This window comes from Asterias amurensis, chromosome 5 (assembly GCF_032118995.1).
Source record: "Asterias amurensis chromosome 5, ASM3211899v1".
Taxonomy (NCBI): Eukaryota; Metazoa; Echinodermata; class Asteroidea; order Forcipulatida; family Asteriidae; genus Asterias; species Asterias amurensis.
Genome location: NC_092652.1, coordinates 22,045,807 through 22,070,511, shown reverse-complemented (window position 1 = coordinate 22,070,511; position 24,705 = coordinate 22,045,807). Strand labels below are relative to the sequence as shown.

Below are 24,705 nucleotides of genomic sequence, written 5' to 3'. Positions count from 1 at the left end.
GCATGCAGGCCGTGGGTGACTTGGCTGCCGCCTTTAACGTACCCGTTTTCTCGGGCAGTGCTAGCTCCCATGATCTTGATGACAAAGCTAGGTATCCCACGTTGACGCAGACTGTCTACAAACCAAGCTCAATGGTTTCCTTCTTGGATGATCTTTTTCATAAGTTTCGCTGGAAATCTTACGTTTTGTTACGAGAAAGGAGGTCTGTATTCCCTCTTGCAGCAGATGCCATCGAAGATGGTCTACGCGGGGCAGATATAACACTAGCGCACACTTTTTATATCATCGCCGACGATGGTTTTGATTTTGTTCTGGAGGAGGCATCTTTACTCAGCCAGAGTAAGTATTAAATGCAATGGACTCTTTTGGTAATTACTCAAAATATATATTTGCAAAACTCATTTGGTAACTTAGTATTAAGGAGAGCTATTGATGGTACAACGCATAGCGGGAAACTACTCCCTCTGAAGCAACTCAGTTTTTGAGAAAGAAGCAATTTTCTCACTAAAATGATATTTGAATTTTATTTCGAGACCTCGGCATTATATATGGAGGTCTCGAAATCAAGCATCTGAAAGCACACAACTTGTGCAACAAGGGCGTTTTTTTTCCTCAATTATTCCCTCGCAACTTCGATGACCAATTGAGCTCAAATTTTCACAGGTATGTTATTTTATGCATAGTGTCGAGTGTCTTTAATGCATATTGTATTTTCTTGGAAACAATAAACTATATATTAAATAGTCCTGTTTTTCTGAGTGCTTTTTTTTTTTTTTTTTTTTCAGTTTAGAGTTTCTGTTTATGGAGTGTGCTTTGTTTTTAGTCACACAACGTCACATTATTATTATTATTATTATTATTATTATTATTATTATTGTTATTATTGTTATTATTATTATTATTATTATTATTATTATTATTATTATTATTATTATTATTATTATTATTATTATTATTATTATTATTATTATTATTATTATTATTATTATTATTATTATTATTATTATTATTATTATTATTATTATTATTATTATTATTATTATTATTATTATTATTATTGTTATTGTTATTGTTATTGTTATTGTTATTGTTATTGTTGTTGTTGTTGTTGCTGTTGCTGTTGCTGTTGCTGTTGCTGTTGCTGTTGCTGTTGCTGTTGCTGTTGCTGTTGCTGTTGCTGTTGCTGTTGCTGTTGCTGTTGCTGTTGCTGTTGCTGTTGCTGTTGCTGTTGCTGTTGCTGTTGCTGTTGCTGTTGCTGTTGCTGTTGCTGTTGCTGTTGCTGTTGCTGTTGCTGTTGCTGTTGCTGTTGCTGTTGCTGTTGCTGTTGCTGTTGCTGTTGCTGTTGCTGTTGCTGTTGCTGTTGCTGTTGCTGTTGCTGTTGCTGTTGCTGTTGCTGTTGCTGTTGCTGTTGCTGTTGCTGTTGCTGTTGCTGTTGCTGTTGCTGTTGCTGTTGCTGTTGCTGTTGCTGTTGCTGTTGCTGTTGCTGTTGCTGTTGCTGTTGCTGTTGCTGTTGCTGTTGCTGTTGCTGTTGCTGTTGCTGTTGCTGTTGCTGTTGCTGTTGCTGTTGCTGTTGCTGTTGCTGTTGCTGTTGCTGTTGCTGTTGCTGTTGCTGTTGCTGTTGCTGTTGCTGTTGCTGTTGCTGTTGCTGTTGCTGTTGCTGTTGCTGTTGCTGTTGCTGTTGCTGTTGCTGTTGCTGTTGCTGTTGCTGTTGCTGTTGCTGTTGCTGTTGCTGTTGCTGTTGCTGTTGCTGTTGCTGTTGCTGTTGCTGTTGTTGTTGTTGTTGTTGTTGTTGTTGTTATTATTATTATTATTCGGAGGTTGCGATATGTCTTCCGGATGGAGTTTCCATTATAATTGTGGGTGTATTTGTAGGTTTTAAGGGCAAGATTAATTACCACTTTTTAGGGAAATTCTGCTCTTTTGGAGCAACTCTGAAGCTGCTAAGTTTCAAATTAAACAAGGATAAATTGGCTGATGGTGTAACTTTAAACCAACGTTAACCGTAGGGGAACAACCACCAAAGTAAATTGAATCCTCGTATCCAAAGATGTCACAATTATTTAAGCCTCTAAGACTCTGCCAGTTGAAACGTCAGGCTATTAACTTTTTGTTTGCATTTATACAATCCGTCCTTTTGATTGGTAAATGGTTGGCAACAGCCCATTCGATGTTCTCAATTATTTCATAACACTTTGACACCTTGTTTTGTTTTTGAATTCAGTTATTGTGATCAGCGCAACTGGTGACAGTGTGCGCAAGATCATGATCAGCGCGCACAATCTTGGCATGGTGGGCGGCAACTACGTCTTCATAAGTTACCATCCGTTTAACAACACCAAGACATTCGGGGCAGACTCGTGGTATCAGGTAAATATCTCTCAAAGCCCTTTTTGAAACCACGGCTTTGGGTTTGGATTTGGCTTCAGGTTCCGTGCTCTCGTCTGAAACCCTGAGCGCGTACGCAAAGCACAATATATTGTCAAAACAACCGCAGGGCCAAGCTAGCCCGAGCCGAGTTTAATGCCGAAGCCGTGGATTCGAAAAAGGTCACAGTTCACTTTCAAGTTGGTTAATTTCAGTTAGTTCATTGTGTTTTCTAATTACGTTAATTTAAGATTTGGATTTGAGTGCAGAGATACATTATAAATTATTTCAGCACACGATGACGCGGCGAATCCAGAGGTAGCCATAGCCAAGCCGTATAACCGCCAATTTGAACAATGACTGACACTACAAAATGCCGTTGCTTTAAACTATAGGTTTTCTCGGTCAATTTCGGAAAATGACCAGCGGCCGATTTCACGAACGTTAGGATCAACCACAAGCCTATACTGAAAAGGGTTATTCGATTTGATTTTAAGATTAGTCAAATAACGTCATGCGATTTAACAAAATAATCATTCAATTTAACCATTCATCGAAGCTGCATTCAAATCCGCAGGAGTTTTTTTGAGGCGTGTGTTTAGTCATTCAATTTCATTTTGGGGCAGTCAATTCTGGAAGTTGTGCAATCTTAAAAATGCCTGGTTAACTTGTTGTTTCCTTATAAATGTTAAAGGTGTGCGGTTGGCGCTCTTGAACATAATTTGCCAAGGTGTCTGGCACGCCAATAAATGGTTGAGGAATATTTACACAAAAAAACAAAACCTAGAAAATCATTTTTTAAAAAGATTAAAAAAACATTCAAATAATATCAGGGCTTGGTCAGTTAACCATAAAAAGTTTCCCGAAAAAGTACCCTATGGGGCCCCAGGTAAAGTCTAATGGAATCATAAAATAAAGAAAAATAAGGTTCGTTTGATTTCAAAGTGAAGGTACGAAACAGTTTTCCGTTTAAAGTTTATCTGTTCATTCGTATTTCTTTAGTCGTACTTTGAATCCTCGTTGAGCAAAATTAATTGCCTGTTTACGAAATTGCAAATTATTAAATCAGCAAAATCTCTAGTCGAACCAGCTTTGCTAAATTGAATGATGATTGTGTGTCATGAAAAATAATGAGTGTGCTAGGAACTGGAATGCCTCAAAACGAAATTTAATGACCGAATTCTGAATTTGAAACGCAATAAAAACCGGAGAGGCAAACTAGCTTTAATTCAAACTCATTATCCAAAATTGACCGAGAAAATCTATACTTAAAAAAAAAACCATGCCCCACTTTAAACCTTCTCTGTCTTTTCTGTCTTACTTTCTGTTTATAAAGGAAAGTAAATAACAGCAACGGAATGTCAATGCTTTTAATTGTTAACGGTTCGGTAATTTATTTCAGTTATGTTTTTACGAGTACGGAATGAAGGACCCGTTTATAAAAAGCTATTACGCGTAATGACATAACGTTGGGAAATAAGCACAAACCCACGTACAGACGGAAGCTTTTTATTTTTACATTTAAGAGTTTATGGAAAAATGCAATATATTACTTGAATTTGTTTAAGAGTTTCATGTCCTTGACATAGTTCAAGTCTAAGTTTGGCACTAAAGCTTCACATTTTCCTCTGCAAATGGTTTTAACGTTATAGGCCTATTAGTATACATGTATAGGTTTTCTCGGTCAAATTCGGCAAATGAGCAGTCAGTTTCATTTTCATGCGCTCGAATTTAAGCTGTTTTGCCTCTCCAGTTGTTACTGCGTTTCAAATTCAGAATTCGGCCGTTCAATTTCGTTTTGAGTCGAGTCAAATTCCTTTAGCACTCTGTTCAATTTAGCGTAGCGTCATTCTTTTTTGTGACACACACGCCTCAAGAAGCGTCTACGAATTTGAATGCTGCTTTGATGAATTGTTAAATTGAATGATTATTTTGTTAATTCGAATGACGCAACACTACATTTGACTAATCCCAAAACTAAATCGAATGACCCTTTTCAGTAGCATTCGATTTCGCGCGAAATAGAGTAGCTTGGTGGTTAAATTGGCTGCTCAATTGCCGAAATTGAGAAAACCTATAGTATACATGTATTAAATTTGTAACAATAAGGGTGTCGGATCATCAGTTGTAGGAACATATGGGTGTCGGATTATAGGGTGTCGGAATATAGGGGTGTCGGATTATAGGGATGTCGGAATATAGGTTGAGTTGTCGGAACATAGGTGTGTCGGAACACAGGGATGTCGGAATATAGGTGTGTAACCATTTAAATTGCCATTGTTAGTAGTATGTTTGTTATGCTAAAATATATACTTGAAACGTTCGTTTGTTGTTGCCAATTTTGGAATATGAATGTCTAAACTATAAATACAAAGGTTGAATAGAGTGTAGTATAGAAGAAATAAAAAAAGTCAAAGAAAATCTAGAATGGTATACAATGGCCGTGATTTGTTGTCGCTTAAAGGCAGTGGACACTATTGATAATTACTCAAAATAATTTATAGCATCAAAACTGATTTGATTTGATTTCGAAACCTCAGATTTAGAATTTGAGGTCTCGAAATCAAACATCAGAAAGCACACACCTCGTGTGACAAGGGTGTTTTTCTTTCATTATTAACTTGCAACTTCAACGACTGATTGCGCTCTAATTTTCACAGGTTTGTTATTTTATGCATATGTGGAGATACAGCAAGTGAGAAGACTGGTCTTTGACAACTACCAATAGTGTCCACTGTCTTTAAGGCCCTCTCACACCTTCACGTGTCAGCTGGCGTATGCCGACGTATGAACATTTCTCCAAAACGTTGGCGGCACACACTGAACTATCGATGTTTTTTTTTTTTTTTTTTTTTTTTTTTTTTTTTTTTTAGCGTATAAAAAGCTTTGGACGTACACATACCGTTGAAGTAACTTGCATAGAACATTTCCATACCGGTTAGATAACTTAATATACAAACAAATACCAACGAGCGCTTAGCGTGCTACCGGCGTTACAACTTAAGGCCCTGTCACACCATGGCGTATCGCCTGAACGTAAGCCAACGTATGCGGAATATCAAAAATACGTTGGTGTATGCTGATATAAGTTTGGGGTAAATAGGGTATACGTCGTTTACGTTAAAAGCACGCACTGATACGCTGTTCAAATTTTGAACACGTCGAGACCGCGAATTTGTTTTGAGCATGTTCAAAATTTCTCGGCGTACTGAACGTGTGCTTCATACGTTCTGCATAAGTTCCCCGTAAGTTCACGGTACGTTAGACACACGTTGACATACGCTGGCATACGTTAGAGGAATGTTACTCGTAGTTTGGTATACGTTGATGTACATCGGCTAACGGTTGCTTGCTTCTTCTTGGGAGGCATGCCATCGGCGGGATCGATGTGCTTGAGATCGGAGCGGTATTTATACGTTCTACAGCGGCATAGGTCACGTGTTCGTTGTACGCTGAGGATACGTTGAGGATTCGTTGAGGATAAGTTGAGGATACGTTGAACACGGCAAACATATGCTACGAATGCGTTAGGCATACGTTACTCATACGCTGTGATACGGTGTCATAACTTTGTTATTAGTTAGTGAAACGTTATCAATGCGTGAGTCATACGCTATGTATACGTTCAATACGCTATGTATACGCTATGGCTACGTCCTTTCCAACACCGATGCCGACTTTTTCGATGCATTTCGTTGGAAAATTGGACGTTCTTGGACTTTCGAACTATTTTGTGCATACGTTGGCATACGTTCAGGCTTTACGCCATGGTGTGACAGGGCCTTTAGGCCTAACGATAGTCTAGCTTGAGCGTGTGTGTGTTTTTTTGCATGGAGCAATCCAACCAATATAAAGCGTCCTCTTTGCGTCGTGATCTTTGTCGTGTTTGTTATCGTTGCAATGTGACTCGGCCTTTATAATTATAAAAAAAAAATTCTAGTTAATTTTAACCTCAAAAGTCCGGCAACATGGTACACGGACATAGTTGTTACGCCTTTAAATTAAATGACAACAAATTAGAACAGCGACTGCTTGGCCTTTCCTTCCAATCTTGAACAAAAAAGCACCGCATTGTAAACGCAGTGTTGGCATTGGATCGAAGTACCTATTAATACTAAGATCACAGTTCCATCGAATAATGCTGGTGCTTTCTTTAACCGAAGGTTAAAACGTTGAAATTACATAGGCCCCTAGCAATCAAAATAGTAATCTAATCAAATATTAATAATCCTAAGATCACTTTGTCATCGAAGGATGTTTATGCTTCCTTTTAACCGACGCTTATAACTTCGAAATTATATAGTAATCAAAATAGTATTAACAATCAAATGCGAAGGTTTTTCTTTGATGATTCTCTACGAAATGTCCTGATTGATTTTAGTAAATGCTTTTGGTTTTTTCAGGGAGATGAGCATGATGAGATTTTGAAGAGCGCTTATCGGGCATTAATGACGATCCGTGTGTATGAACCAAAGAATCAGGAGTATATTGACTTTCAGCGTGAGATTGCAGATCGTGTGCTTAAAGATTATAACATCACATTTGAGCCAGGGGATGAGGTATGAAATCCACTTTATACCATGGACCCCCTTGTATGTTCATAATTAATTGGATTGAACAACGACTATACAAAGTTCCTTTGGGAAGAAATAAAAAAACGACACTACTTTACTTAAAAAAAAGTTTTCTTTTTGTCAAACTAAATTTTTAAGATTACCCTCGATCCAAATGTTCACCCCTTTTAACAGGAGATCCAAAACCATGCAAAAGCAAGAGTTTTTTTTTTCTTCAAAATTAATGTAGGGCCTAGATGTTACTGCCATATTATTTTCTGATCCAACTGTATTAGGGATAAGTGACATCTACATTATTTTTGGATTTAGAAAAGAATCTTTATTCATGATTATCAACGATTCAGATGAGCTTGATATGCAAAAGCGAGTTGATCAAACCCATTAGTAAGTGACATTAGTCCCGAGCAGACGATTCTATCCTAACACCTGATAATAATTGTGTAAACCTTTAATACACAGAATAATTTCTTTGCGTCGTCATTCCATGATGCTTTGATTCTGTACTCACTTGCCATCAATGAGACACTACACGAGGGAGGCGACATACGGGATGGTCTAGCACTAAGGGGGAAGATGTGGAACCGAACATTCAGAGGTAAATATACCTTTATATAAGCCATTTTTAGGTATGGGTGACACATCACACTGCACTTGTTGGGTTGGGTACATTTGTCTGTATGCACCCAATCCACGCAGTACATTCTTATAGTGTCCACCATACATCAAAAAGGCTAAGTGCAAGGTCACAATCTGAGTTTTTGCCAACCGAGGCTGGAAACCTTAAAGACAGTGGACACTATTGGTAATTGGCAAAGACCAGTCTTCTCACTTGATGTATCTCAACATATGCATGAAATAACAAATCTGTGAAAATTTCAGCTCAATTGGTCATCGAAGTTGCGAGATAATAATGACAGAAAAAAAAACACCCATGTCACACGAAGTTGTGTGCGTTTAGATGGTTGATTTCGAGACCTTAAGTTCTAAATCTGAGGTCTTCAAATCAAATTCGTGGAAATTACTTCTTTCTCGAAAACTGTGTCACTTCAGAGGGAGCCGTTTCTCACAATGTTTTATACCGCCAACCTCTCCCCATTTCTCGTCACCAAGTAAGGTTTTATGCTAACAATTATTTTGAGAAATTACCAATAGTGTTCACTGCCTTTAATGGAAAGCCATAAATGCAAACACAAACAGGTACCTACTGTTTGTAACAATGTTACACACAATTATATTTAACGATAGCGTTGAATTTGTTGAAAACAAAGATACCAATTATGATAGGCATATGATGTAATTGAAAGTTTGCAGAAAATATTGACCAAATTATTCCTTAATACGTCATCTCTCCCCACCACTCCATCCCCCCTCCCCCTCCCCACACCCACACACACATTCCATCAGACATGCACTCAATTGTCCCGCAAATGTGTAAACTCTTCTTCTTTTTCTTCTTTTTTGAAACTGGTTACCTTAATTGATTAAATGCATTAAATACTTAATTCCAGGCATCGGTGGCGAGGTTGACATGACGCCAGACGGAGACAGAGCGACCATGTATTCCCTATGGGATATGACTGACACTGAAAATGGCGTGTACGAGGTACCTAAATGTAGCCTGAGCCCTAATTGACACTTGTGTCCTTAAGCAAGACACTCAAACCACGATGCGTCATCCTTCGGATGGGTCGTTAAGTCGTTGGCCCCGTGTGTTGCGTATGACATATCCAGTGCACATCGAAAAGAGAAGGGGTTCTCCCCGGTGTTCCAGGTTTGATTGCGGCACACTGCGCCAAAATACCCTGTAAACAATTGTATGGTGATATGTAAAAGGACTAGGTAGGTCTCATAATGCAAACGTTAGTCCCTCATACCTTGCAGGAAAATGCTTGTTATTAATACTATTTATTCGACCAGAACAGCACAAAGTGTACAAAAATATGTATAACAGCACAAAATAATAAATAAATGTTAAGGTGCATTGAGCGATATGAGCGCTGTAAAAAAGAAGCCAGTATTTTCCGTGGTCTTTCTTGAGAAGTTTGAAACTCCTTGAACTTATTGGCCTATGTTAATTATACTTTTGAAGAAAGCCGGTAACCTCAACGACACCAAGTTAAAAAAAAACTTGTTAATGTTAAAGATTTATGTTTCTTATTCAGGTTGTTGCTGATTTCTTTGGCTTGTCCGGGAAGGCAAAGTTTTATAGGGAGATCAAGTGGCACGGGCTCCCTCCCGGTGAGGTACCATTGGACAAGCCTTTCTGTGGGTTTTACAATGAGAACCCCGCCTGCAAATCTGAAGGTAGAAACTCCCGTCTTGGTGTTCACGAGTTCAGCCCGGTTCATACTTTTTTTTGGCGAATGCAATGCGAATTTGACGTAACTTTTACGTCACAAATTTGTTTTCGCTGCTTCAGCACAGCTCAACCCCCGCGAAGTTTTCGTTGCGAATTCGTGACGTCAACATTTCTATCGCATTATCGCAGGAAGCATGAACCGGGCTTAATATTGAGTCTTAAGTTTTGTCGTAACCCATCTCGAATTACTCACTTAGGATTCGTTTTTTTTTTTTTTTTTTTTTTTTGAAAGATCTACGTCGTGTTTAATGAGAAGACTAATTTAGCTAGATACTCGACATCAGGTAATGAGTCCAAAATGTTCACAGATAAAAATATTTTTTATTTTATACTTTACTCTGGGATACACCAAGTGAGAATAGTGGTCATCATCGTCTATATATTGAGTGTTTGGAACTTTCTTCATGACTTTGAGGTGCTCTTTTGTATTAAACTCAAATTTTTACTGTTATCGTGGAAACATTTGAGGTCCCTTGCAAGACGTTGATTATAATTATTGGTACATTTTTCTTAATGTTTTATTTCATGTTCAAAGAGAGCAACACTGTTTTGATAGTCTCTTCGTGCTTGGCTGCCAGCGTGTTCATCATCTCAACATGTGGCATCATGTTCGTCTACAGGTAAAGTAAAGCTCCACCATTTTATAACAAGAGCAAAATACTGACGTGGACCTCATTAATTATTACTATTATTATTATTATTATTATTATTATTATTATTATTATTATTGTTATTCTTCTTCTTCTTCTTCTTCTTCTTCTTCTTCTTCTTCTTCTTCTTCTTCTTCTTCTTCTTCTTCTTCTTCTTCTTCTTCTTCTTCTTCTTCTTCTTCTTCTTCTTCTTCTTCTTCTTCTTCTTCTTCGTCTTCTTCTTCGTCTTCGTCTTCGTCTTCGTCTTCGTCTTCGTCTTCGTCTTCGTCTTCGTCTTCGTCTTAGTCTTAGTCTTAGTCTTAGTCTTAGTCTTAGTCTTAGTCTTAGTCTTAGTCTTAGTCTTAGTCTTAGTCTTAGTCTTAGTCTTAGTCTTAGTCTTAGTCTTAGCCTTAGCCTTAGCCTTAGCCTTAGCCTTAGCCTTAGCCTTAGCCTTAGCCTTAGCCTTAGCCTTAGCCTTAGCCTTAGTCTTAGTCTTAGTCTTAGTCTTATTGTCATTGTCATTGTCATTGTCATTGTCATTGTCATTGTCATTGTCATTGTCATTGTCATTGTCATTGTCATTGTCATTGTCATTGTCATTGTCATTGTCATTGTCATTGTCATTGTCATTGTCATTGTCATTGTCATTGTCATTGTCATTGTCATTGTCATTGTCATTGTTATTGTTATTGTTATTGTTATTGTTATTGTTATTGTTATTGTTATTGTTATTGTTATTGTTATTGTTATTGTTATTGTTATTGTTATTGTTATTGTTATTGTTATTGTTATTGTTATTGTTATTGTTATTGTTATTGTTATTGTTATTGTTATTGTTATTGTTATTGTTATTGTTATTGTTATTGTTATTGTTATTGTTATTGTTATTGTTATTGTTATTGTTATTGTTAATGTTATTTATTTATTTGACCTCAACAAACACAATTACATCAAAAAGCATAGCAAAAATTTAACGAAAAGCAACGAACCAATCAAAATAATAACGAATACAATGAATATACAAGCAAAAAGCAAACAATAAATATAAAAAACAAGAATAAAAACCCAGAACAGAACATGACAGGAGGGCAACTAGATAAGCAAAAAAAAAGAAACGAATTGAAGAGGAGCATGCAGGCATGGGGAGTAAATCAACTGAGGGAAACAACTTGACAGACCAACAAGGAACAACTTATGTGGGTCAGGAACAACAACAGTAAACTTGATTACTGTTGCTCTTGATTACTGTTGCACTAATCCAGAGGATTAAACGAAACACAATGGACATAGAACTGGCTATACAACAATAGTGATTAGGTTCACCATGCCTGCAAGCACCAGCAAGTAGTTACAATTAGTTAAATTGTAAAGCAGGTCGTTGTTTTACCAATGTACACAAAAACAAAACAAAACAAAACAAGACATTTAACAATGGTCTATGTCAAAGTAACGGGGTGGATTTCATATCTCGAGTTTAGGACGAGTTACTAAAAAAACTTAGGACTAGGCAAGCGAATTTACAATCTCCTAGGACTAGTCCTAGAACTATTTTCTGAAAAAGCAATGTGTAACAAAAAAAAAAATTATTCTTCATCAACTAAAATTTGAAAAATTGAGTTTGTTACACATATTTTTGTTTATTGGTTATCCGCAGGAAATGGAAGCTGAATGCCGAGCTAATGAACATGTCATGGAAAATCCAATATTCTGATCTGGTTTTTAACGATATTTCCAAATCAGTGGCGTCTTCGATTCGATCCCTCTCACTGTCTGTTGTAAGTTATTATATACGGGGACATTTTACAATAAAGTGCGTCACCAATAGTTTGCTGAGGGAAAGTCGTTTTGAAAGTAGACAATCCCAAAGATTGAACATTTGGCGTCAAATTTCGAGACTCGTGAATTACACCAGAGATCTGCTGTTGAACCCACGTCCATAATCACATTGACCTCGCATCATACCACAAGGCCTTCATGGATATGGAGATTCTCAGTTCAATCAGACGTACAGATTAAAAGCCGACACATGTCCTTATAATTGAGGATAAGCATAGGGGACCAGTCTACAGTCCCAATGCACAAAGTACGTTTATCCTAACGCCTGACATTCCCAGATCTCTGGCGTAAGCCACGAGCCTCGAAGTATGACGTCAGAGGTTCAGACTAACAATCCCAGTGCACGAGCAACGTTTGCCCTCACGCATTTATGCAACAGTTCGAGCAAAATAAGTGTTTGACTCTATTTTGTATGTCAAACCTGACAAGGTGGATATTGACTTTGCTTCGGTGAAGCATTTTAAACAATCAAACCACTCAAGGGCAAACTCTTAGAACTGCATCGCCCTGGCGGCCTTACACTTTCGTATTATACTCAGTGACTCTGTATCTGTGTACAGAGAAAAAGTCCTATATAGGGCTAAGCACTGCACTACATTATGAACATCCTGATGTTAAATATAATGTTTTTAATATGTGCTGCGGTTTATAATTTGTTTCATACAGAATAGTTGAGGATAAAATCACAATGAACAAAAGTAAAGCTTACAGATTGTAACATATCATACCCGTTTTATGATTTCCATAGATATTTGACTTACCTTTCAAATCTGCCTCCGCTAGCATCTCTAAAAAGTCAAAATAGACAAGACGTATGATTCCACTTTGTTACTATAGTGGTGTTATTTTATTTTATTTCAGACTGGCCAGACGGGAGACGCAAACCAAAGACACATTTTCACCAAAGTTGCTCAATATGAGGTAGGCCTAGCTATAACATTGTTTGTTTAGACTCCTACCCTATTGTTTAATATAAAAAAAGCTAATACCCAACATTGCTTCCAGTGAAGAAGATAACAAATACTTGAGAGATAGTTTTATCATATTCAAAACACCTATATCACATCCGCTGTTATGTTTGTTACCGGTATGCCTATACATGCAAAATACAAACGAACAATAAGTTTGAGAATGAATTCAAATTTTCGAAAGCTTCAATTATTCAAGAAACTTCTGTTTTCTTTCTACACTATTTTGCATCGGCTGTAAATACTCGTTTGTTTACTCTTTGTAATGTGTTTTTGATGTTCTGAACGGTGGATGTTTGACCACACTTAATTAACTACTCCAACGATTTTTTTTTTACTAGCCCGGGTTTACACAAATATTTAAACTATGTCACAAAAGATGCGTCAAGACCTATAGTTAATTTTATTTATTAATCTAACACATATTTTAAAGATTATTTGTATAATATTGTTATTTTTTGAGCCAGTCATTTTGTAACTGTACTAAACATCTTTAATTTATTTCCTGATTTCGTCCCATCAGGGTCGTGTGGTTGCCCTGAAACCCATAGTGAATAACAAACTCGACCTGAATAGGAGTGTGCTCTTGGAGTTACGAAATGTAAGTTGATCTCTAATTCAGCATTAGCCTTTTGTCAAGGCGTTCATGTCTTGGACAGCTTCATGGAGCCGCTCTCCCAAGCGAATGGAAAGGGAGACCAAGCACAGAAGCCACGAAGGCTTTGACAAAATGCTAGTTCAGCAGGGACCTCGATCGTACTTTTCATGTTGCTGTTAACTTAAAGTTAGCTGCAGTAAAACAAAACAAATTGTTTGTTTGTTTTCTTTTTTCTTTTGGAGTAACGAATATAGGCCCCCAGGGAAAAGGACTTTAGTTAAAACTATTCTGTCCGCCCTTTATCATAAGTTTTCTATATTAACTAAAAAAATAAAAATAAATAAAAAAACGGAAACGTTTGTACCGAGGTCTCTTACAGAAAGCTGGTCTAACCCTAAGTCCGGAACGGAACAAACTAGATTTTAGTACTCTATGTTTTTGACTTATCTAATGTTCATAAAGTAAAACAAATGTCTTAGCATAAACTTTTTTATGTATTTTCGCCGTCTGAAAAACTAATCCAACCTAGTCAAAGTTACAAATTAAAGTTTGTCTGTTTTAGAGTTCCGTGTAAAGAAAAGCATTAGACCAACCCCTGTAAGAAAACTTTTCTTTTTTTGTTATTAAAGGTACAGTAGTTCGCTGTTTTTAAAAGTTTTATTGTTTAATCATTTGCAGTTGAGACGTCTTGAGCATAGCAACATTATCCGGTTCGTAGGAGCCTGCACTGATGGACCAGCCGCTTTCAAAGACATGATTATAACGGAGTATTGCCCTAAGGGTAGTCTTCAGGTAAAACACAATAATCATCAAACTTGAACATCAGTTTATAAAGACGAGCAGAGTATAACTGTTCGAAACGTTGAGACCAAACCGACTCATCCCCAACTCATTGTTGTATTTCAAGCAAAAATTGGTACATGGGGCATAGTGGGAAAACCTAAGAAGTTAAACATGCTATGACTGATATTTTATAGTTATGATTAAGTACAAGTCACATATGACTTAAAGGCAGTGGACACTATTGGTAATAACTCAAAATAATTAATAGCATAAAACCTCACTTAGTAACAAGTAATGGGGAGAGGTTGATGGTATAAAACATTGTAAGAAACGGCTCCCTCTGAGGTAACGTAGTTTTCGAGAAAGAAGTAATTTTCAAAACCTCAGACTTAGAATTTGAGGTCTCGTAATCAAGCATCTGAAATCACCAAACTTCGTGTTACAAGGGTGTTTTTTCTTTCATAGTTATCTCGCAACTCCGACGACCAATCGAGCTCAAATTTTCACAGGTTTGTCATTTTATGCATATGTTAAAATACACCAAGTGAGAAGACTGGTTTTTGACGATTACCAATAGTGTCCAGTATCTTTAACAATAAAATTATGTTTATCGCATAAATAATACTTCCGTTTTATTAGATTTAATAATTCATAAATGTTTTAAGTCATGTTTATGAAAGCAGCCTGTCGATAACTATAAGTCGTAGTTATTTGACCTATGCTGACAACATGTATAACATAAGCCATGTCTTTTTGGTCAAAGGCACTTTGACGATTCCGTCGGTGTTGATTCGCCCGAAATGGATGTATGTTTGGTGTTTTTTTTTATATTCGTCTTCTGTTATCTGAATTCGATATACAGTTTAATAAATGATCCTTAATTTACCTTTTAACTTTCTTTATGATCAGGATATTCTCGAAAACGACGCGATAAAACTGGATTCGGACTTTAAGAGTTCATTGTTAATTGACGTCATCAAGGTGGGTATCTGATAAAGTGAAATGCTCCCCCCCCCCCCCCCCTAGATTAAAGCCAGGTTTGCCTTTTAAAGTTCCCCGGTAGAGAGCATAACTCAATTTCTACACAACAAATTCTTAAAACGCATGTCGAACAAGACTACAGATATTCTGCGTCAAACTTGTCCTGGATCGCACTCTTTTACGGAGTTCATCCCCATAACATACACATTCTCAAATTTTCATCCCTGTGTGGAAACATATTTTGTTCTTTCCATTGTCACGGTAGTCCTACTTAAGATTTTCCCACAGACGTGTACACAACAATTATTGTGGAACACCTCAGTCTTTCCCCTGTGGATTCCTTCGTTTCCCTTTTTGTTTTGTCATTGGTCGACGTCCGACTAGAGTTCATAGGTTTATCCTTCTCATTAAACATCGCTTGCCATTTTGTTATCATCCCCCAGGGTTTGGGTTTTCTTCACCACCGCAGTGAGCTTGGTGTGCACGGCAGGATGAGGTCTTCTAACTGCGTGGTGGACAGCCGCTTCGTGGTCAAATTGACGGACTTTGGTCTCCTTGCTTACAGGGATGATGCTTTATCCGACCAGAGTGATGAACAAACACACCTCAAAAGTATGCTCATTGTCTTCAATAGATGTTACATTTACATCGGGCGGTACCTGCTGCTAAAATATATGGTTCGAACTTCCTCTATCTACCGGGCAATCTCGGTGGTCTAGTTTGTATGAAACTGCTCTAGACTTACAAAGGTCGTGCGTTCTAATTCCACCCGATTAATATGCCTGTGATTTTGATTTCACAGAACTCTGGGAAAGTACTGAGTATACAGTGCTTTACACAAATCGTTGTAAGTGAATTAAAATAGCATGGGACGAACTATTTTCACCGTTAAGCCCGGTTCATACTTCCTGCGAATGCGAATGCGATACGAATGTTGACGTCACAACAATTCGCAACGTATATTTCGCAGTCAGTTCAACTTTGTTCAACTCACTTGCAAATATCGTTCGAAAGGAGGGTTGTGACGTCAAACTTAAGTCAAATTCGCTTCGCTGGCTTTACTCAACAACAAATGAATCAGACAGGATTTGTGTTGTACTTAACTCTGATAATAGCGGCACTACGGGATCCCTCCTTTAGTCTTAGAGGCTTTGCCGAAACTAGGACTAACACATTTTTACGATGTATCAAACTGGAAAGAGGGGGTGGGGGGCTCGGTTGCTGTTTTATCGAGTGGTTAAACGGATGACCGTTTCAGGACAACTTGTCAATACCAAACAGTCTATACCCTCAATATAAGTTTCATCTTTTGGAATGATTTCCTTAGAAGTGCGATTATGTGCTATAGAGCTCAGTCAATTTATGTGTTCGTGTCGTGTCCTTTGCAGAAATGCTGTGGAAACCACCAGAGTTCATTCGGAAATCAAACGAAAACCACACGAAAGAGGGTGACATTTATGCAGTTGGTATCATCATGCAGGAGGTGGCGATAAGAGGTCCGCCATTCGAGAATGAGTTTCGAGAGACTGAGGGCGTAGAAGGTGATTAAATGCTCCCCTTTCTCCAAATTATATTTCCGATCTCTTGTTCTCTTATACCCCTGGCAGAGAAGATCAGCGGTCCTCCTAAAAAAATCCCTTTTCGGTGAGCATAGACCTATCTATACTTGATCAACCGGTTCCAGGTCTTTTATTCTCGCTGGACCAACAGGAATGGAACAAATTACCTCATCATGGAATCATCTTCAACTGCAGTCTTCAAGAAAAATCCTTAAACATACCTTTTCAGTCAAGTCACATCAATCATATGTATGGTTTTGTTCTTTTTCTTATTTCTGCGACTTGGAGAAATATTCTTTATTAAACATGGTGTCGTCATCTTGCGTTTCCAATGTAACTATTAAACGAGACTAGAGCGAAGGTTGCCAAGCTCTTTCTATTGAACGCCATTGCTCACTATGTAGTTGGTCGGATCGTTTAACTCTGCCATGTTTATAACTCTGTTCGAAAAATGGCAATCTAATTCAATTTAGTAATTAAATGGTTTGCAAAACAGAATATCAATAAAGGAAAACCGAATGTTAAAACTATCGACTGGATCGGTCAAACTGCCGAAAAGATGAAATGGCTGTTTGAATCAAATTTCAGAAATTGAGAGGTGGACTTATTGAATAAAATAATGAATAATTTCCGTGTCACAATGCAGCACGAAAATGGCAATGTTACTGAAAAGAATGAATTATATTAAATTGTCAAACTGAATGACGAAATTTCCGAAAGGAGTTGTCGTGCGAGGATATTGATCTGGACCACCGAAATTGTAGCAATGGTGTTCCACACATTGTATCATTTGCCATTTCCTATTGCACACTTCGAACGTAAGGGCAAGTGTCTGTATGAACAATTTTCATTAAAAAAACTGTGGAGTTTCATACTGAAATTTCTTTATTTTTTTATGCAAAAGAAAATCTTCATTTCATAACCAATAATATTTGCGAACGGTTATTTACTCTCAGTCTCCATGTTGTATATATTGTTTAAAAAAAAAAAAAGGTTGTTAAAGACCCTGGACACCATTGGTAGTTGTCAAGGACCAGTCTTCTCACTTGCTGTATCTCAACATATACATAAACTAACAAACCTGTGAAAATGTAAGCTCAATTGGTCGTCGAAGTTGCGAGATAATAATGAAAGAAAAAAACACAGTGTCACACGAAGTTGTGTGCTTTTCGAAACTTGATTTCGAGACCTCAATTCTAAATCTGAGGTCTCGAAATCAAATTCGCGGAAAATTACTTCCTTCTCGAAAACTACGTCACTTCAGAGGGAGCCGTTGCTCAGAATGTTTTTTTTTTTACTATTAACCTCTCCCCATTACTCGTTACCAAGTAAAGTTTTGTGCTAATAATTATTTTGAGTAATTACCAATAGTGTCCACTGCGTTTTAGATATGAACTGTATACCACACTCTAAAAACTATTATTACAACTTATTGTTCTTGTTTTGAGTTTATACCCTCTGTCTTAAATGTTACTACCTTTTTACCAATTTCAGCCATTTTGAAAAAGATTGCGTCTCATTCAACTCAACCATTCCGGCCCCACGTCCCAACCGAAGCCTGTCACCCAGAAATGCGCGCTATTATGGCAAGATGTTGGCATGAAACACCAGAGGAAAGACCCACAGTGGATGAACTCATGGCCAACATGAAGAAGATTTGCAAGTATGATTGCTGGATAACTAAGCCCCCTTAAATAAAGGGATATTGATTGGATAGAAATGGTCGTGCAAATAAATTAATGAATGTTATCTGTTATCATGCTGTGCTCACAAAATCATATCGTGTACTTCAGAGGGAGCAGTTTCTCACAATGTTTTACACTATCAACATCTCTCCATTGCTCGTTACCAATTAAGTTGTTATGCCAGCAATTACTTCGAGTAATTATCAACAGTGTCCGGTGCCTTTAAGTTTTGTTTCTGGATTTCAATAGGAATGTCTCGGGAGGTATCATGGACAACCTGCTATCTCGTATGGAGTTCTACGCCAGTAACTTGGAAGGTCTTGTAGAGGAGAGAACCTCTGCCTTCTTAGAAGAGAAGAAGAGAGCTGAGACGCTCCTCTATGAAGTCTTGCCGAAGTAAGATACATCAATAAGCTCATGATTATGTTCACATAACACGTTTTTATTCACTTAAAGGGCAAACTTTGGTAAACAGAATTGATGAACAAAATACAGTTTAAACTGATTTGAATATGAAATAAAACTCATTGATTTAAGATTATTACGAATTATAGGTCGGTGGCCGATCAGCTTAAAATGGGATCCACGGTAAACCCAGAGTCTTATGACAATGTGACGATTTTCTTCAGTGATATCGTGGGATTCACTGAGCTTTCATCGGGCAGTACCCCTTTGCAGGTGGGTCAAATCATTGTTCGTTGGTATCTCCTTCAGCAGTATTGGAAGTAATCACTGGTTACTATTGGGTGCGTTCGTTTAGCTTCCCTGGGTCGACCCCGGTCTGCCCGGTACGTTCGAATAGCTTTTACGGGGCTCACTGGGTCAGCCCCCACTGCCCTGCTTGTGGAGTGTGTCACTTGGGGGTGACCTGAGGTGCACGCCGTCACCACGAGAGGGCGAGTGTGATCGTTCGATTAGCTCTTGTCACAGGGGCTCACCCAAGTGAGCACTGCGGGGTCGACCCAGGAAAGCTTTACGAACGCACCCAGAGTAAATACTCAATGCAGTTTACTCATATAAACGTGTACATTGTGATTGAGTAGTCAGCAATTGTATTTATTGTGTGTCAGTGACATTTTTACCTTCATTTTGATCTTTTGATTTTATTTTCAAAATATCATCTCTCTGAAGGTTGTTGCTCTGTTAAACGATCTGTATACCTGTTTCGATGGCATTATTGGCAACTTCGACGTATATAAGGTAAGTCTTGCACCAATGATATACTATTGTCTGGAATGGGGTGAACAGTGTTGGAGCTTGCAGAATGTGTTTTGGAGCAATACTTGTGTTTTAATAGATGTTAAATTGTTTGCCGTACCCGCTGCTAAAACATAGAAATCGAACTGCCTCTATCCACCGGGCAATCTCAGTGGTCTAGTTGGTATGACACTGCTCTAGAATTCCAAAGGTCCTTGGTTCGAGTCCCACCCGAGTACTATGCCTGTGATTTGCACAGAGCTCGGGTAAGTACTGAGTTTACAGTGCTAAGACACATCGGTGTATGGGTACAAACCAAAATGAATTGTGTTTTAGACGTCATAAGTACATAAGTACATAAGTACATAACCAAACAAACAAAGAATTTAAGTTAAAAAAACTGATTTTTCTATTGAAGGTCGAGACGATTGGAGACGCCTATATGGTGGTGTCAGGCCTGCCCATCCGCAACGGCTCTGCCCATGCGCGAGAAATCGCCAACATGGCGCTTTCATTGCTTGGGGCAGTGGGAACCTTCAAAGTTAGACACAGACCAGAGTGGAAGCTTCAACTACGGGCTGGAGTACACTCGGGTAAATGTTTTTTTTTTTTCTTTTTTTTATTTTTTTTATATCAACAGAGTTACAATCACTGTCATGTATAATTATCATAGAAGCCGAGGTATTACACGTTTGTTTCTAATATTGTGTACTATAATTTGTTTTGTTTCCAATCGGTAATTAAGGTACCTCTTCTTGGGCAAACTATGTAACATATCCACGTTGTGTTTCCCTTCGCTGGCATGATACAATCCACAATGACCTTACCCAGTTTGCCTTTTAGAAGTTCCATGCATTCTTAAACGCTAGTTTTATCTATAGGGTCATGTTTCATCGTTTAAATGTCACAATCAAGTGTTGCAAGTGTGTAAAGTCATGCTAAAAAGTGCATTTATTCTTCCTCGCAATAGGTCCGTGCGTGTCTGGAGTGGTTGGTCTTAAGATGCCCAGATACTGTCTGTTTGGTGACACAGTCAACACAGCGTCAAGGATGGAATCAAACGGAGAAGGTAAAACTGTTGTTGGATAAAGTGCCTTTGATGATACAAACAATGGGGTCATAATTGGCATTTCGATTGCATATAGATGACTTGCACTGGTGTTGTTCTCTCTTTCTTTCTAATTATATATAATCATATACCATTGGTTCTGATTTGTAATTTTGATTGGCTTTAATTTCCCCGTCTTTTCTGAATACCTTCCCTGTATCCTCCTTCTCTGTTTTGCTATAAATAGACATATTTTTGTTTGTTTTTGTTTATGCCTCCTAAATATTGTCTGTTTTTGGATCGAAAGCTAACGCCGCCTACCCATTCATAAACTATTATATATTAATATGGTAACGAAACCAATGATGCGTCACTGTGAACTAAATTTGTGTAGCTTGCTATTCTGAGGAAAACCTTAAAGAAAGTGGACACAATTGGTAATTACTCAAAATATGTATTAACATAAAACCTCTTGGTAACGAGTAAAGAGGTTGATAGTATAAAACATTGTGAGAAACGGCTCCCTCTGAAGTGACGTAGTTTTCGAAAAAGAAGTAATTTTCCACGAAGTTGATTTCGTGACCTCAGATTAGAATTTGAGGTCCCGAAATCAAGCATCAGAAAGCACACAGCTTCGTGTTACAAGGGTGTTTTCTTTCATTATTACCTTCGATGATTGACCTATTGAGCTTAATTTTCACATGTTTATTATTTCATGCATAATTATGATGAGATACAGCAAGTGAGAAGACCGGTCTTTGACAGCTACCAATAGTGTCCAGTGTCTTTAAACTCGCACTCTGCTCATCATAAAAACAGAGCTTGAGTCTGGTTCTCTGAAACGCTCAGCTTTACAAAATGCCACTTCACTGTTGTTGTGTATCACAGGCCTATATCTACTTTTAATTGTTAGCAAACTGGTACTTGATCTTTAATTTGACACTTGTCGATGAAGTGATGTCCGGGCACTGCTTAGATACGATCTACTAGTCCAACACAATTTATGACACCCACTCTCCACTTTGACGTCTTTTCATTCTTAAGCACTCAAGATACACATCAGCGATACGACCCGACATATCCTGCAAGAGTTTGACGAGTTTATCATTAAGGATCGAGGAGAAATTGAAATGAAGGTACAAAAATCAACTTATACAAGTTGTTTACTAAATGATGTATTGATTGATACATCTATTCATTTGACAATTTGTTATGAGCTGATTGAATGATAATGGCAGACCAGGGTTTGATTTAATGGAGAAAACATTAAAGCAATATCAATTATCGATAGCGAGAATTACGCATTTATTTTAAACACATGTCATCATGACACAGCGAAACGTCAGAAAACAAAAAGTGGGTTTTCCCGTTATTTTCTCCCGACTCCGATGACCGATTGAGCCTAAAATGTTTACAGGTTTGTTATTGCATATATAAGTTGTAGTACACGAAGTGTAGGCCTTACACAACACTCTTTACCGAAAGTGTCCAATGGCTTTAAATGAACACGTTGCCTTGGATCGGACGAGTTGGTCTATAAAAAGCGTTTGAAACGGTTCGTTATGAAATGCATATGGTTAGAAAGATGTTGTAAAAGTAGAATTGGTGATCTACACAAATGTGCCTCGAAATTGCGTAGTTTTCTTTTTACCTCGTCGACTAACATGGTCGGTAATTCATTGGAGTCAAATTTTTGACTAAAAAAAATGGCCGACTGTGTTAAAATTCGCGACGTAAAAGGAAAACCGTGCAATTTTGAGTGATACTTGTGTGGATCATTATAACTTACTTGTAAAACATCTTTCTAACCATATGCATTTTATAACAAACGGTTTCAAACGCTTTTTATAGACCAACTCTTCCGATCAAAGGCAACGTGTTCCGTTAAGTAATTTGTTCCGCTCAAAGGAATTATGAAATTGAGCCCCGTTGTTGCGTTGAGTGGATTTTCACAAATAATTGGATAACTGAAATTTATTCCACATTGCATAACTGTTCTTATTCAATGTGATATTGAACATAATTATTGTTACGCTCAAGGCAAGCCTATTTCATTAAGTGCGTTACTGACGGTAATGAAAATTTAAAACATTGTTGTTTTTTCTGATCAAACTGAGTTTCATAATCCAAATCTTATTTCGTTAACACTGCAGGGTAAAGATAAACAGAGGACATTCTGGCTAATCGGACAACAATCTCAACCTTAGTTCATGCAGTTCAAGAGGACTGATCTGAGATCAATTGTAAACCTTAATGCACCTGTTTGGGGTTTCTATATGTTTATCCACAAACCAAATTCAAGAATTTAGGCCTACTCACTCTAAAAACTGTAGGTTTTTTTTAAGTTCAGGCTGATCCGAAAACTGGCTCATTGTTGGAATTTCAACTCGGATCCTTTGTTATTTTAATTAACTATAAGTTTTCTCGGTTAAATTCGGCAAATGAGCAGCCAATTTCATTTCCATGCGTTCGAATTAAAGTTGTTTTGCCTCTCCAGCTATTACTGCGTTTAAAATTCAGAATTCGGCCATTCAATTTCGTTTGTTTTGAGTCGAGTCAAATTCCTTTAGCACTCTGTTCAATTTAGCGTTTCGTCATTCTTTTTCGTGACAAACACGCCTCAAGAAGCGTCTGCGAATTTAAATGCTGCTTTGATGAGAAGTTAAATTGAAGGGTTATTTTGTTAAATCGAATTACGCAACATTACATTTTACTAATCATAAAACGAAATCGAATAACCCCTTTCAGTAGCATTCGATTTCGCTCGAAATAGAATAGCGGGGTGATTAAATTGGCTGCTCATTTGCCGAAATTGACCGAGAAAACCTATATAGATTAATTATTGTTTTTTTTTTGTCACTTGTAAAAATATAAAATTTTACAGTGTACAATTGTACAGTGACACAATCCGGGTCAAAGTGAGACAGAATCCGGGTAAAATTGACCCAAACACGGGTCAGGACCAACTAGGTTTCCAGGTTACGAGATAGTGATGTCTTGGACCAACATATGTGCGTGCTAACCAGGCTGTTGTGTATGTTGGCACAGCTTGTATGTTTGCTGCCTAATTCTGCGCGAATGAAAATTTGCCAAAAATGCATCTGTGAATGGAAACACCCTCTTTTGTTCGCAATATTAAAATAAAAATTTCATGTTTGTTATAGGGAACGCGTCTAATGCGTTTTTGTCTGTTGGTGATTATTTTGGGCCACATTATGGTAAACTAAAATAAAAGTGTTCGTAAACCAATTTAGCTTGCATATTTAGCTTGCACATTTTGCACCGTATTTTACATGGCAGGTATAATGTTTGTGTATCAAGTTAAAAAAAAGTTCAATTCCAGATAAAAATCGTTCAATGGTCTCTTGAAAATCGTCACCTTCAAAGAGCACAAAAATATCCCTTGAAAAGGGGCTTAACGTGTTTGGGTTTTTTTTTTCTCTGCGTAAATCTTGAATTTGTTTTTATTGTCTAATGACTGCCCACACTCATGATGTTAAATATGCATACTGTGTGTATTTCAATACTTATATAAAGGTATAATAATGCTATAAATTAGTTATTTTTAAATGGTGTAATCGAAACCCAACCTCATTTTGTTCTTTGTAAAACTTCACAACCTACAATGACTGTTAGAAAGACATATTTTCACTTTATTCTTAAAGTCAGAGGAAATTCTGAAAGTTTGTTGATATATACGTTTAATTATTAACACAATGATTAGTTGAATATAGCCAGGTAAAGTTATACCAAAGTTTATACTGCACCAAGTATTAATTAATTTCACAAAATACACCGACTTGAAATCACCGTTATGCCTGTAATAAAACACAACTAAAATATCACATTGATTGCAAATGGCAGTTCTAATCTTGTTTTTACCGAGTAGAACACACTCACTAATTATATAGATAGATATAGATAAAAAGTTTTATTAAAACAGAAACTGTCCTCGCAGCACAAAGGCTGAATTACAACAATTTTTCACTCACTAATTCGGCTGTAGAAATATCGTGCAGTATCATTTTCTCTTAAAAAAATTAGGCCTGATATAGTTATCTCTTGTCATCACCCAAGCACGTGGTTTCACGTTTCATTTGCCGGTTCTTCATTTATGTTTGTTT

At 37.4% G+C, this 24,705-nt stretch overlaps 1 protein-coding gene across 1 annotated transcript; it reads left to right on the top strand.

Moving 5' to 3' along the window:
• Positions 1 to 222: 222 nt before the first annotated feature.
• Positions 223 to 24,454, top strand: LOC139937400 (atrial natriuretic peptide receptor 1-like). The gene is made up of 22 exons (XM_071932526.1): positions 223 to 339; positions 2,222 to 2,367; positions 6,768 to 6,923; positions 7,398 to 7,533; positions 8,447 to 8,541; positions 9,101 to 9,242; positions 9,833 to 9,917; positions 11,581 to 11,701; positions 12,624 to 12,683; positions 13,254 to 13,331; positions 14,007 to 14,120; positions 15,021 to 15,092; positions 15,536 to 15,704; positions 16,481 to 16,633; positions 18,146 to 18,314; positions 18,586 to 18,732; positions 18,891 to 19,014; positions 19,468 to 19,536; positions 19,952 to 20,126; positions 20,504 to 20,602; positions 21,626 to 21,717; positions 22,735 to 24,454. The coding sequence occupies exons 2-22, from the start codon at positions 2,263 to 2,265 to the stop codon at positions 22,786 to 22,788; spliced, it is 2,415 nt and encodes an 804-aa protein (XP_071788627.1). The 5' UTR covers positions 223 to 339; positions 2,222 to 2,262; the 3' UTR covers positions 22,789 to 24,454.
• The last annotated feature ends 251 nt before the right edge of the window (positions 24,455 to 24,705 follow it).

What these genes read in the sequence shown, in the direction of transcription:
- LOC139937400 (XM_071932526.1), top strand. Translation starts at nt 2,263, where the DNA reads ATGATCAGCGCGCACAATCTTGGCATGGTGGGCGGCAACTACGTCTTC. An exon ending in GTGGAACCGAACATTCAGAG is followed by an intron (nt 7,534 to 8,446) that starts GTAAATATACCT and finishes ACTTAATTCCAG; the next exon opens with GCATCGGTGGCGAGGTTGAC. An exon ending in CCCCGCCTGCAAATCTGAAG is followed by an intron (nt 9,243 to 9,832) that starts GTAGAAACTCCC and finishes TCATGTTCAAAG; the next exon opens with AGAGCAACACTGTTTTGATA.